The sequence below is a fragment of the Pavona decussata genome, unplaced genomic scaffold (assembly GCF_977016875.1).
Source record: "Pavona decussata unplaced genomic scaffold, jaPavDecu1.1 SCAFFOLD_234, whole genome shotgun sequence".
Lineage (NCBI taxonomy): Eukaryota > Metazoa > Cnidaria > Anthozoa > Scleractinia > Agariciidae > Pavona > Pavona decussata.
Window position 1 is genome coordinate 643,955 of NW_028145639.1, and position 14,155 is coordinate 658,109.

The 14,155-nt window shown below is 39.3% G+C and overlaps 2 protein-coding genes and 1 long non-coding RNA gene across 5 annotated transcripts in view; 2 read left to right on the forward strand and 1 right to left on the reverse strand.

The window, feature by feature from the left end:
* LOC146457983 (uncharacterized) overlaps window positions 1-14,155 on the forward strand; it is a 97,208-nt gene that overhangs the window by 36,863 nt on the left and 46,190 nt on the right. The window contains exons 3-7 of the mRNA XM_085091084.1: window positions 869-1,312; window positions 4,722-4,811; window positions 8,854-8,931; window positions 9,690-9,845; window positions 12,969-13,865. Coding sequence (XP_084947210.1) covers window positions 869-1,312; window positions 4,722-4,811; window positions 8,854-8,931; window positions 9,690-9,845; window positions 12,969-13,865 — 1,665 coding nt within the window. The remainder of the gene's footprint in view (window positions 1-868; window positions 1,313-4,721; window positions 4,812-8,853; window positions 8,932-9,689; window positions 9,846-12,968; window positions 13,866-14,155) is intronic.
* The window catches only part of LOC146457984 (uncharacterized), a 41,459-nt gene that overhangs the window by 25,600 nt on the left and 1,704 nt on the right, over window positions 1-14,155 (forward strand). The gene's annotated exons all lie outside the window — the stretch shown is intronic.
* Window positions 1-14,155, reverse strand: part of LOC146457985 (uncharacterized) — a 36,245-nt gene that overhangs the window by 19,269 nt on the left and 2,821 nt on the right. The gene's annotated exons all lie outside the window — the stretch shown is intronic.

Below are 14,155 nucleotides of genomic sequence, written 5' to 3' on the forward strand. Positions count from 1 at the left end.
ATTCATTGACTAGTTCAAAGTTACATTACATCTAACAGTAGAACTGTTTGCCGCCAAAAGCCAACGAGTGTGTAACATTTGGAAAACTATGATGCCAGAGGGTAACTGTGAATTGTTAAGGCTGGTTCACACGTGCGACGCAAAATCACCTGCGTTTGCATTTGCGTTGTGGAAGTTCAAACGTGTGTTTGTTTGTGCTTGCGCTTGCATTTGTGTTGCTCAATTGTGAACCGACCTTTTCCGCTGAATGTTGACCATTTATGCATGTCAACAGAGCATGAATGAGGGTGGTGTGATGTTGTCATAAGATTCAGCACAGTTTCAAAGTTTTGTTTGAGAAACATGGATTCCACGGCCAAATCATTACTTAGCCTCTTCCACTGGCCGGTAAGACTAGGTGGATTTTCATGCTTTTGTTTCACATGACCTGCAAAAACTGCTCTTTCCCCAGCAAGTCCCTCAATTAGTGAGATAAAGTAGACTTGAAGCTGTACAAATTAAGTTTAAATTTCTCATGGATGCTGAGATTATAATCCCCCAGCTACAGAGGTCTTACTGAAATGCCAGCTGTCGCTTTTTTCGCAGTTCTGACGATATATGTGCCCCTTCCAAAACGAAAGGAATTAGTTTTCTAGTGTTACGAAAAATTTCAGTTGTCATCTTTGCCGAAAAAACTTGAGAACAGTATTATATTTACGATGCTAACAATACTGCCAATGCTTACAATACTTACAGTACCTACACTAATAATATTATTGCAATACTAACAATATTTACAATACTTACAATACTCACAATACTTCAAATGCCTAATTATTGCCTAATTGCACATTGTATGGATCACATTATATGGTTTCTTTGCCGACAGCTCATTTGCGACTGTGGATTGATTGTGGGGTCATCGCTGGTACAGGGACTGGACGAGAAGGTGCCCAGGGTGGTGTCGGAAATGGAGGTGTTCCCTCTGCCCAAGAAGTATTAAATTTCATTGCTTACAAGCACTTTCAGACAGTTGATCCATCGAAACCGAGGGAGTTGAATGGTTTTCTGGAGTATCTTAAAGAGGTGCGCAAAGTGCTGTTTGTTGATGCTCAGCCAGGAAGCTTAATAATTACAGTGGAATGTAGCTCTCCGGAGATCCTTGACGACCTGTGGGAAGACTATTGTACAGGTCACCTTAATGAAGTGGCACAACAGTTCCTCGTGACAGAGGACGTTCTGAACCAGTTCGGGCTCATCTCGGTCAACCTCACTACAACCGTCTTGGAGGAGGAGTACAGGGCTTGTCGAGATTCCATCTTGAACCATCAAGGTGTGCATGTTAGAATATCACACTTTATGCCTAGTCAGATGTACACTTAAGGATGGTGCCTACTAATACAGCAGTATTTTTGCGCATTACGACTATGCGGGAAAAGCAGATCTTAGCAAGGATTATTGGAATCCAAAAAGATATTGGGGGTAACCACACATTTTAACCGATAATTAAACAACAATGACTCTAAAAAAGCTGTAAAATACAAAGGAATGTGTGGCGTTTTTTTGTTTTATATCCTTGCCCTCGTGTGGCATGACAGAGGCTGAGGAGAGACTCCGTGGTATTCAAAATTTTTGGACTGGTGAAATCCTGTGTTTAAAAATGTAAGTGAAAGGCAGAGGCATTAACAGGACGGGTCAGCCAATCAAAAAATGTGATTTTTTATGGTCACTCCAGGCAACCAATCACTGGCCATTAGGAGCCTGAAGACTCTGTGAATGAGACTGTGGTAAAAATCGCAATGAAAGCTTTTACCAATTATGCTGATCCACTCTCCTATAATCTGTTTGGAGATTTAAGCTCTTAGAACAAACTATAGGACCCATGAGAAAGATTACTATTCTGTGTTTGGGAAGCCCACCAATGAAAACATGTTTCTTGTCATTGGAGATTCTTGGCAAAGGCCTTCTTCAATAAAAAGAATATAAAAAATAAAGAAAAAAAATTAATTTTACAAATTTTTTATGTCTTTAGCTTTGCTCACCTTAACCAAAATGTAAAGTAGATGTAAAAATATAATTAAATTACATGGATACTACATAGTAGAACCATTAATTAAACCAGTAAAGCTCAGTCAGTTCAGTTAAGTTGCTTATATTAAGTTAGAGGTTTTTCAGCCAGGCTTCCCAGACATAAAAAAGAATAAAATAACTGATCATGACTGGGTTTCATTTCAAACACACTTAAGTATAATAAATGGCTTTAACTTTTTATTATTACTCTTGCTGAGAACATATCATGAACTTTCAAGTAAATCTGGATTAGATATTGATGGCATCTTAGAATTTGCTATCATTATAATCATGGTAGATAAACAAAACAAACTGTATTACGATGCACTGTATATCCACAATTCACACAACTGACAAAAACCACATGGGCAATTGAACAGGCATCCTCATTGCTAATGACAGTTCACTTCACATATGTGCAGTACTTGTGTCTTCTGGTGATTCCAACAACAAATCAGATTTGATTGCAAATTCCAACACCCAGTCCGCTTTGCAGGCCCAATTTTAGTGAGACACCAAATAAGAGGAAACAAAGTGCTGCTAAAATTAGGTGTGATCTCAGGTTATTCCTACTTAAGTGCCAAAATTGTCGGTTGAAATGTCTAAACTGTTAGATATTAATGTCCATGAAAGTTAACCGAGTGTGCACCAGATAAAAAAATTAGCTTTTAGATGCAAAAACTGGTGCTTATGTGGGCTTATGGTACTTTGCAAAACAAAACAAAATGGTAGGTTGGGAAATGGTTGAGAACAGAATGCCTGACCTGCAGAGATAAGAATTTGAAAATTCTGAGCTTTAGAGTGAGGAAAACTTAACTAAAGTTGACTATTTTATTTTTGTTTAAGCTTTGTGTGAGCCAGAATGAAATCTTTAAGTAGAGGCATTGCTAGGTGAGGGGGATGCACAATCTGCGAGCCAGCGAGGCATGCGAGGCAGACGTGCGAGGCACTCAGGTTAGCCTAAAAAACACTCCAGTTAGCCTAAAAAGCACTCTGGTTAGCCTAAATAGCACTCAGGTTAGCTTAAATAGCTCCCCGGTTAGGTTAACGGTTAGCAGTTTATGTTGGGGGTTGTTCATGCCTTGCATGTTTTGTTCATGCCTCGCACGCCTCGCACTTCTGCCTCGCATGCCTCACATGCCTCGCTGGCTCGCATATTGTATACACTCCTAGGTGAGATGCAGCCAAGGCAGTTTGGATGGCCTATTTTCCTCATCTTCTGTTTTTTCGTGAATATCTTTAATTTTTCTGTCTTTCCAGCATTTGTACACACTGTAACTGAACAAGGATTTTGGGCGAGTCATCAGTAATGAGTATGAATGTATTGTACCATTACTGCAAGTCTTTGTAAAGCTGTTGTAGTCGCTCAGTACTAAGAGATTTTAAAAAATTCAGCTTGGAGTTGTTATCGCTCCCTTTTATGTGGTATGGTTTTAAGTTGTTCAATTTTTTAAAAATAACTCTAGTGAGCAGCACACAGCAACAGATCTTGTCAACTTCTTTATTATCTCCTACGGGTTTCGTCTGATAACACAGACTTCGTCAGGGAGTTTGAAGAAGATAGTGAGGGAAATTATTTTATACTTAATTGTAGTGCAAATCACGTTCCAACAAGGGTGTGGACAGCGAAAAAACACCCACAAAGCATTACGTGCAGGATATGACGGAAATCCTGCATGACGTTGAAAATGTGCAATGTTTAATTTTGGGGCCAAAAAACGTTTACTTACATAGATGTCCTGATAGATTTATAACGAACAATAGAAGTAAGGTTAGGTAAATACTTAAAATAACTGTTTTGATTCTGACATGACTGCAATTTTGTAGACTTGAAAACTACTCTCCTTTGTTTGGATAACCGATTAGGCTTAAGTCTATCGTTATAGTTAATATCCCTGAAAAATGGGTAGTAAAAACTTAGCGGGGTAACCCCGAATGCGTAAGCGCTTCCAAAAGAGCGTACGCGTCTCATCAAATGAGGTGAACGTGGAGCTATTCCATTTCTTGCATTGGCACTTGCGCTTGCATTTGCATTTGCGTTGTGATAGTTCACACGTGTGTTTGTTTGTGCTTGCGCTTGCATTTGCATCATTTTGTATTTGTTCCTCATGTGAACCAGCCTTTACCCGCGAATGTTGATTATTTATGCATGTCAGCAGAGCATGAATGAGGGTGGTGTGATGTTGTCATAAGATTCAGCACAGTTTCAAAGTTTTGTTTGAAAAACATGGATTCCATGGCCAAATCATTACTTAGCCTCTTCCACTGGCCTGCAAGGGGTCTTGACCATCTGCGAGCCAGCGAGCTATAAGAGGTAGACGTGCGAGGCATTAGGTTAGCCTGTTTGGCTCGCATGGCTGGCATGCCTCGCACGTTTGGCTCGCTGGCTCCCTGGCTCGCACATTGGCCACACTCGCCTGCAAGACTAGGTGGATTTTCATGCTTTTGTTTCACATGACCTGCAAAAACAGCTCTTTCCCCAGCAAGTCCCTCAATTAGTGAGATAAAGCAGACTTGAAGCTGTACAAATTAAGTTTAAATTTCTCATGGATGCTGAGATTATAATCCTCCAGCAACAGAGGTCTGTTATCTAGATATCAAAGCTAAACACAAACCACTACTTTTGTTGCTGATTGTGTGATGATAAAAGTTTCCTCTTTCGATTACAATAGGTTCAGGTGCCAAGGGTGCTGGCAAAACTGTTGCATTGGCTGGTGAACACAGAAAAATGGAAGGAACCAGAAACCAAGGAACCAGTGCTGGTAATTACTAAAGTAACCCGTTAATTTTGTTTCCTTCAAATCTCAATGTCTCGCTTGACTTCACCTTGGGAAACAATATAATTTAAGAATCTTGGGAACCAAAATTAACTGTTTTCTCGAGACCAGCCAATTTAAGTGTTTGAGTAACTCTTGTCTCAAGGTCTACTATTGTTGAAACATTGAAGCTTTTGACTGTTTCACACAGTTTTTATTAGCAAATCATTTGCTGGTCAGGAGACCGTGGACATTAAAAGAAAAATCAAGGAGGCAATCCACCTCCAACGCCAGGATCCAATCCTAAAATTATAGAGATATGGATTTACAAACTTAACTAGCCGCGACTTTTTATCCCTTGTTGTCATGTGACTAAATACACATAAGTCACATGACAAAATACACATCAGTCATGTGACAACACTGAAGACAGTATTTGCTGATGAAGACTGTGAGAAACAGTGGAAAGCTCTAATGCTTCCAGGTAAGTAGACCTTGAGTCAAAAGTTACTCATACAATAAATATTTATTGGTTAAGATTCCAAGGTCAAGGATGAGCATAATTTCACAGTATCAGTCATATTTTAGTGTTTAGTGGTACGCATAACTCAGTTGTTTTGACATTTTGTTTGATAGTGATCTAACTATCTTGGCTTCATTGTGGAATCAGTTACACAATTGTGAAAGGCATCCTCATTGTTATTTTTGTGCTTTATTATTACGTTCAAGTTTATTGTAGGATAAAGTGATGTTAAGGAACATTGAGATAAGGCTAAGGTGTACATTGTTGTGTCACAGGACTATCAAAGTATCTCCTTATTCTATTGTCACACAATGTACAATCTTTACAAAGAGTTCCTATATTATAGAGTGTTTTCACATGACGTCACGGCGGCCATGTTGGTGTCCCAAAACAAAGAAATGGCGGCCATGTTGGTGTCCCAAACTAAACCTCTGGGAATTGAACTATATTTTTATGCAAATACTTTCTTTTGTTTCAGTAAACCAATATGGCCGGTAGTCACGTGAATGAAAACACTCTATAGAGTAACCAGAGACTTCATGTTCAAAGTACAGGCAGAACAAGGAACAATAGCTACTTGTTAACTACAACTTATCCTTGTTTCCTAAGCAAAGTCCAGTATGCTTCCGTCTCTTTCATACTTAATTCCACAAAGGTTCCATTCACCAGTTCACATGTTCATCACGTTTGCTTGCTCCCCTAAATTCCATGCACCACCTTTTTCCTAAGCCAATTCTTTCAGGGCTTCGGTTCATGCACAACCGTAAGTTTTCCCTCCCACCCTCCCTTGTGACTGGAACCTTTGTCTCGCCCTTTGATGGGCGATTCCAGAAAATATCCATACCATACCATGGACGGCTTTTAGGATATCCGAAGGGGAGGGGGGGTTCACATGGAATTCTGAGGGCATGGGGGGTATTTACGATTAGATATTCGAAGGCGCTGGTGAATTCCACAGGTGGGATTTCTGGAGTAGAAAGTGTAGAGTGAGTTCCTTGAAAAGGCTATTGTAGTGGACTTTTGTAGTTCGTAAATAAAATTATCCACGAACGTATGACTGCAGAAGCAGAAGACAAGCATCGATAGATCATGATACATTTCATGTACACTACATGAGGCATATGGGTTGAGAACACTTTTCGTGCACACTACATGACGTATAAAAGGACGCAACAAGACTCGACGGAAAATTTGACCGCTGAAAGATTTTAACTGTCTGAATTTGGGCTATTCTGATTTGTAAACGTCAAAACAGCACAAGAAAACAAAGAGGAGTAAAACTGCCGTAAATGGTGTTTATTATTATAGCCAAATTGGGACTTAAAAAGAAAGAAGTTTTCACAGCCTGGCCATGAGCGGTAGGTTTTTCTTGTCGCTGAAGAGTAAAGCTTGTCGCCTAGCGCCGCCAGATCACAGCCCATGTGCGGTTGTTCATATAGGCGTTGCTAAGTCTAAAATGTACTTCCCAGAAAAACCGGAAATTCTGAAGGGGAGGGGGGGGTTCACGATTATGGAATTCTGAGGGCATGGGGGGGGGGGGGGTAAAGCATTTTGGAATTTCCGAAGGCAAGGGGGGGTTAAAACATGGAAGCCGTCCGTTGTTGGGTATGGATATTTTCTGGAATTGCCCAATCCACACTACTAAAGTATCTCTTAGTACATCAGCCTTTGTGGATTGAGAGGTGTTTGTATCAGTTTGCACAATAATAATTATTTGTATCTGGTTATGTCTTTGAATGTTCCTGCAACACGTTTCCCTGCCTGCTTTGTAATTAAATAGTAGTGATAGGGAAGTGCAACCCTTGGCTGCACTTTATCCCACAGTAAGGCTTAGCCCTTGGAGACAGGTCCAGAAAAATATCCATTCCAGGGTGTGGATCCCTGGTCCTACCTGATCTGTACTTCACCCAGGAGGGCCCCCCTCCTAGTTCCCTTAGTTCCCTGTGACTAGGGGATATGGGCCTCACCCTCTGAGACTGATCAGGACCTCTGTCCAAAGTGGCTACCCCCGGTACCACCTGATCTTGTCTTCGGCCAGAAGAGCTCCACAGCTGGTTCCCCTTATTCCTTGATTAGTGCGCTTTCCTGCCAGCCAAATTTGCCCATTACTTCTGCATCGTGTTCTTTATGTAGAAATAGCTGGATACTTTTCCAGATCGAAAGAGTTCATTATTTGAAAACCGGATGCAGTGGTTTCGCTGATTGAAAACAGGATGTCAAGGGAGAGTAGCCAACAACAACGAACAATTATTTTTATAGAAATAGGTGTTACCAGAGGTTTCATTAAATGTTTGCACAGGCAGGTAAGAGGTTAGTACACCTGGGGAGGATAGTTAACTTAAATATATGCTTTTATGGAAAAAGTTGGTTGAGATGTTAAAAGCTGCCAGACAAAGTCATATTTACAGGCGTTCAATTTGCCTGGTGCCTGGTGCTTAATGAAACCCCTGGCTATGAACAATTTTGAAGAATCAATGAACGTATGTACATGCGCACATGGTTAATTTCGTTAGATTTTGTCCATGTTGAAATGCCAAATAAGTTTTGAGTGTTTGTCAGTAGGCGACATGATTGTGATCTCACATGTTCCAGGGCCCAGTTGTTCAAAGTCCGATTAAGCTAATCCTGGATTAACGTGAACTTTGATTCGAGTTTAATTACTAATCAATAAAGATTTTTTGAAAAAGTTTTTCCCTCCAGTTTTTACTTAGCCTTTTCTTTGCCTTTAGCTTAAAATTTGCTATCTTAGACACTTTTAACAAGCAAAATGAAAACCTCAGTTAACTGTTAATCAGGGATTAGCGTTAATCGGCTTTCGAACAACCCAGCCCAGGAGTTTAATTTCCTGGAAGCCCACTTAGGAGTCATTTTTTCTGGTGAATAAAAAGATGACTTGTGGCAAGTCTAGGCTCAGTGTACGCTAAACTGCTGAATCCAAGTTTTTAAATAAAATGCTCTACTTTTGCCTACAAATTTGTTATCATGTCAGGTCTTTTTTACAGGTCACATTCCATAGGTCACTGTGGTACTGGTATATAACCAAGAGGGTTAGCATGCCCTAGCTGTGAATTTAGCTTTTTGGTATGGAGTTTAGGGTCAGGAGACCCTGTTCAGCTTGTTTATTTACTATTATCATAAGTGACCTGTAAAAGAAACTTGCTCTTGCCTTTACATGTAAATCTCAACTACATTTCTGAAGTAACTAGTCCGTTTGCCAAATTATAGCAAATTTTGAGAAACCAGGAACCCATGGCCAAATCATTACTTAGCCTCTGCCTCTTGCCTGTAAGAGCCGACTGCTTTTTAGGCTTTTGTTTCACATGGTGCAACAAGAGTTCTTTCCGGAGCAAGTCCCTCAAATAGTGAGATAAAGCACTGTACAAATTAAGTTTAAATTTCTTTTGGATGCAGATTATAATCCCCGGGCAACAGAGGTCCGTTCTCTCAATATTATAAATGCTAAGTCCAAACCACTACTTTTGTTGCTGATTGTGTAATGAAAAGTTTCCTCTTTCCATAAAACAGGTTCAAGTGCGAAGCATGTTGGAAAAAATGTGAAACGCAGAAAAGTAGAGGCAACTGGTAACCAGAATACTTGTGCTGGTATAAATAGAGTTAATATGGATCTTAAAAAAGTATTTAGTTTGGGTGAAATGATTGACTGGGTGGAAGTTATTGTGGTGACATTGATGTTTCAACATCCTGAGCTCATAAAGGTCATTCCCCTGAAATAAAAGCCAGAATAAGATTTTGTTCATATTACGTCAAGTTACCAATCTAAATATGTTTGCTCCAAAATTGAAATAATAAGAGGGGGTCACTATCCTCGTTCTTTAGTAACAAAGCATTGAAATATGGCAATTTATGCATTTTTGAACAAAAAGGACTATAATAGAGCATTTGCCAAAAAGAGGAATTATTTTTGAGCTTCAAAACCTGCAAAACTGGTTTCTCCAGAATGGACTCGGGCGAGTCTTACGAGAAACACCTTAATTTCCACACAAAATGCAAATTAAGAATTTTGTTTTTAGATGCAAGTAAGATTGAGTAATATTCAGTAGTCAACTTGAAATAAACATAAATTTTTTATTTTGTTATTGAGCACAGAAGAGTTGCGCAAAACAGGGGAATAACCTTAAGTCATGGTAAATCAGTGAAGTCAGTATGCATGAGTCAATGCTTTTAAGGTCTGGTGTGTTGGTGAGATATTGCCTCGATTTGTTCAGTTTATTGATTGCCAACTCTGTTGACGCAGATTTTTCTTGTAATATGCAGTTAATATTTATTGTTGGTATTTGTTTTATTTTTAATTGTATTCTCGACTTTAAAATATAAAACTTTCATCTAAGTGTAATTCTTAGTTCTGCATGGTTTGCCTCCAGGAGTTGATTGTCGTGCAAATGGTGATTCCAGTTTCACCAGTGACAGATCAAAATGTAGTGTCACCAAGGAGAGTGAACCAAGCTGCTCTGACAATACAGTTTCAGAAGCCTTTGAGAGCAGTGTATCAAGTGAAGGTTAGCTGCATTACCCTCAATTCCCTAAAAATGTTATTATAAGTTCTGGAGGTCATGGGATCGTTTCCTACCCAGGTCTAAGGATATTTCTCTTCGTGTTGTATGTTGTGGTTTCCCATTTCTCTTACTCGCAGCCGGGAGTTCATGAGATCAACTCAGCAATTAAACAAGTTTCATTACAGAGTTATGAGTCATTAGTGCTGTGCGGCACAACACGCAGTGTAACCCTCAAAAGAACCTACGCTGCATCGGTGGGTGAGAAAAAAGATTACGCTCTGACCAAGGGCTAATGCCTTAAACGTCAGCTTTTGTATCTCTCTCAATTCACCTTTTTAATTTCAGCTGCTAAAACCACACATTTGATGAAGAATAGCTTCCCATTTTAGGAAGGGAGTGGGAGCAGGGAGGGGGGGGGGGGGGGTGGAGATCAGTGAGAAAAAACTTGAGTTTAGGACTACCCATGTTAACGATGACAGATCACTTGATTCAAAAGTTACTCGACATTATGCCAGTTGGCAATTCCCGGCCTGTCTTTTGCTGATGCATCAAATCGCATTTCTTAGATATTATTTTTTATTGGGTTGTTGTACCATCCTTGTTTGATTTGCCTGTTTTTGTAATAAATAATAAATAATACTCAGGGTAACAGAAACAGATAGTGAAAGCGTGATGTTCTACCGTGCCGGTTTCTCTAATGAAACAAGATAGTTTTTGTTTCTCTCCACTCAGCTGTATCAGTAGCCACTGGCGAAATTTAAAGCAAACGTTTAAAAACTCTGTATTAGCAATACGCGCTCTGTTTTATATAATAAACGCGACTCGACAATAATTTTTGCACTGAGGGTGATCTTTCTTTTATAAGGGGTTTGGGAGGGAAAGAGCGTCTAGTTTTGTTTAGATGTCTAAGCAAAAAAAAAAAAAAAAAAGTTGTAGACTACAAACTGTCTGCCTCACCGAGAGGACAAATGGAACACTTAACATCAGAACATGCCTTCCTCGTAAAAAGGCGAGAATTCAAAGCAACACAGTTAAATCAATACGGAAGATTAGAAGCAAAACATTTCAATGAAAAACTTTTTAAAAGTGCCAAAAGAAACAAACAAAAACAAAAAAATCTGACCAAAATGAAAGCTTGAATGCATCTTAAATTTGTTACGGTCATGTAAAGTGGTTATATAAAGATCGGCACATCTTTCAAGTTCACGCAATCAAACGAACGATCCAACAGGAAACCACCGTTTTATTATTCCTGTCGAAGCACAAAGCACTTTTCCTCAATAAGGATTAACAAAAAATGTGCTCTATGGAACATCTGTAGCAAAGTTAAGATCAGGAGATCAAGGGAACCCGAGGAGAACATTTAAACAAAATAGTTTAAATATTGTCTTCTTTGTTGCCAGGTTGTTTTGTGGCCATTTAAAGGAATATCTGTGTGAGCTATTACAGTTTGACCAGTGCTTTAGCTGAAAATTTAAGATACAGAAAGTTTTTCCCAATTTAGGAGCTTTGCTTGCCTTTACAAAAATTCTAGGTGACCTCATTTGGCACATTTAACGAGATATCACTGAGATATTTGTGCTTCTGAAAACTTCTTGTAATACGAATTCTGAGCTGACGTTTTTCGCAAGAAAACTTACTAGATTGTCTCTAAAACTAGATCCAAATTTCTTTGACGATTAGACTGACGACTGAGGTCTTTTGAACAGATATCCACTGAAATAAACCGCTGGGTGGCACTGGGAGATCATGACTTATCACAGTCATGTATCACGTTTGAAGTCTCAAGTTTATCGGGGGCACCCTAGAACGTAGTCTCCTTCGCAGCCGTTTTGGGAGCGTTGCGTGAAAACGGCTGTGAAGGAAACTACCTAGAACGAGAATATCTAAATAAACCACTGGGTGGCACTGGGAGATCATGACTTATCACAGTCATGTATCACGTTTGAAGTCTCAAGTTTATCGGGGGCACCCTAGAACGTAGTCTCCTTCGCAGCCGTTTTGGGAGCGTTGCGTGAAAACGGCTGTGAAGGAAACTACCTAGAACGAGAATATCTAAGCAAAATACTTAAAATGTTGTGTTCCCAGCTCGTTTTGTGGCCTTTTAAAGGCATATTTGTGTTCAACTGAGTATTAGGTCTTCCTCTCTCCCCCTCCCCGTTACGAAAACTCTGATACTTAGGCTATATCTGTGTAAGCTAATACAATTTCTGTTCCTTTCCTTTAGCTGGAAATTTAAGTTGTAGAAAATTTTAGGGCATGAAATCTTATTCCCCGAATTTACGAGCTCTTGTTGGCGTAACGGAAATGCCAGCTGACCTTTTTTCATAGTTCTAACAATATATTTGCCCCTTCCAAAACAAAAGGAATTAGTTTTCTAGTGTTATGAACATTTCAGCTGTCATCTTTGTCAAAGAAACTTGAGAATTTTCCTAACCATCTGGTCTCTGCACGACTCGGTTTATTTCATATTTTATATATTTACCTAATTAAGATTGTGTCGTTTTGAATTCAATTTTATATTTTAAAAATGTAAATCGTATTCCTTTTTTTCAAGTAGCGTGGTTAAAGTATTTTTTACTTGAACATACGCAGTGTCCATTGGCAAAAATTGCTTTAAAATAATTTTGACACTATAAATCATCGACTAAAAGGGGTACACACTGCGTACTGGTAATTTCAGAAAATATAGAATTGTGTCACTATCATTCATCCACTGAGGCAGAAAATGAATTACACCTCCTTTTTCCTGGCAATTTACGGATTTGTCTCGTAAAGTTAACACTCAGTTAAAAATGAAATTTTTTGGAAATATTTCTGGGGTTTAGTTGCAAGAAATTAGGTAAGCGGTTCGTTTTTGAAGCTTCACAGAAAAGAACAAAAGTTCATGATTGTTGTGAGCGTGTTCATGAGAGGACCAGGAAGAAAGTGATAATACTCAAATCAAACCGAATTAATTGTGATCCATGCAATTGTAACTAAACTGCATTAAAGTAGTAACTGCCAAAGTGAATTGTCGTTAACGACATCTGCCAAAATTAGGATACTTTTCAAATTTTCGCTCAAAACACTTAACTGGGTTTCGTTTAGTTGTTTATTTACTTCATAACTATTCTGTCTCAATAGAATGCAGTATCCAGGCCGTGGATCAGAAAGCTCCCACAGTTAATTCAAAAGACAGTGACCATGCAAGCGTACAGCCTGAGATCAGCTCTGCTAACAACAGTGAAGAATCAGATGGAAACGATGGGTGGACGTTGCTGCACGCAGCCGTACCGAGTGGAGACGTTGAAACCATTTTGGCAATACTGTCTCGTGGATTTGACATTGATTCAAGGGACAGTAATGGTGAAACACCATTGATGATTGCAGCTGACAGTGGGAGATTAAATGCATTTAACCTTCTTTTAGAAAGAGGCGCAGATCCGACTTTGAAAGACAACGATGGATGGACTGTGCTGCACTGGGCTGTGTTTGGTGGCAATAATGATGAAATCATTGAGAAGCTTCTGTCTCTTGTACTTGATATTGATTCAAGGAACAGTGATGGTGTAACACCATTGATGAGTGCAGCTCTTAATGGGAGATTAAATGCATTTAACCTTCTTCTAAAAAGAGACGCAGATCCGACTTTGAAAGACAACGATGGGTGGACTGTGCTGCACAAGGCTGCGTATGGTGGAAATGGTGAAATCATTGAGAAGCTGCTTTCACTTGGACTTGATATTGATCCAAGGAACAGTGATGGTGCAACACCATTGATGATTGCAGCTGGTAATGGGAGATTAAATGCATTTAACCTTCTTCTAGAAAGAGGCGCAGATCCGAATTTGAAAAGCAACAATGGGTTGACTGTGCTGCACAAGGCTGCGTATGGCAATAATGATGAAATCATTGAAAAGCTGCTGTCTCTTGGACTTGACATAAATTCAAGGGAAAACAATCTTGGTAAAACACCGCTGATGGCGGCAACATCTTGCGGTAAAGCTGAAGCTGTCAAATATCTCCTCAGTAAGGGAGCACGTTAGCTTCTTTCTTTTAGCACTCAGTGTAATACTCTGTAGGTTCGGAAATTATCAAGTAAGTATTTTGCGATAACTGGCAAGTGTAACGGGAATGTGATAACAAGGTCATATTTTCAAAAGCTCGTATATTATTGAAGATTGATAATTTGTTGCTGTTATTGATACGATGATGAAAGTTTTGAATCATTTTCGGGAATTTAAAGTTGATTGGATTGGAAAAATTCAAGCAAATGATAGCGATTTTTTACTTTTCTAGTAAAACGCGAAAAAAATAGCCTTGGAGCCCTA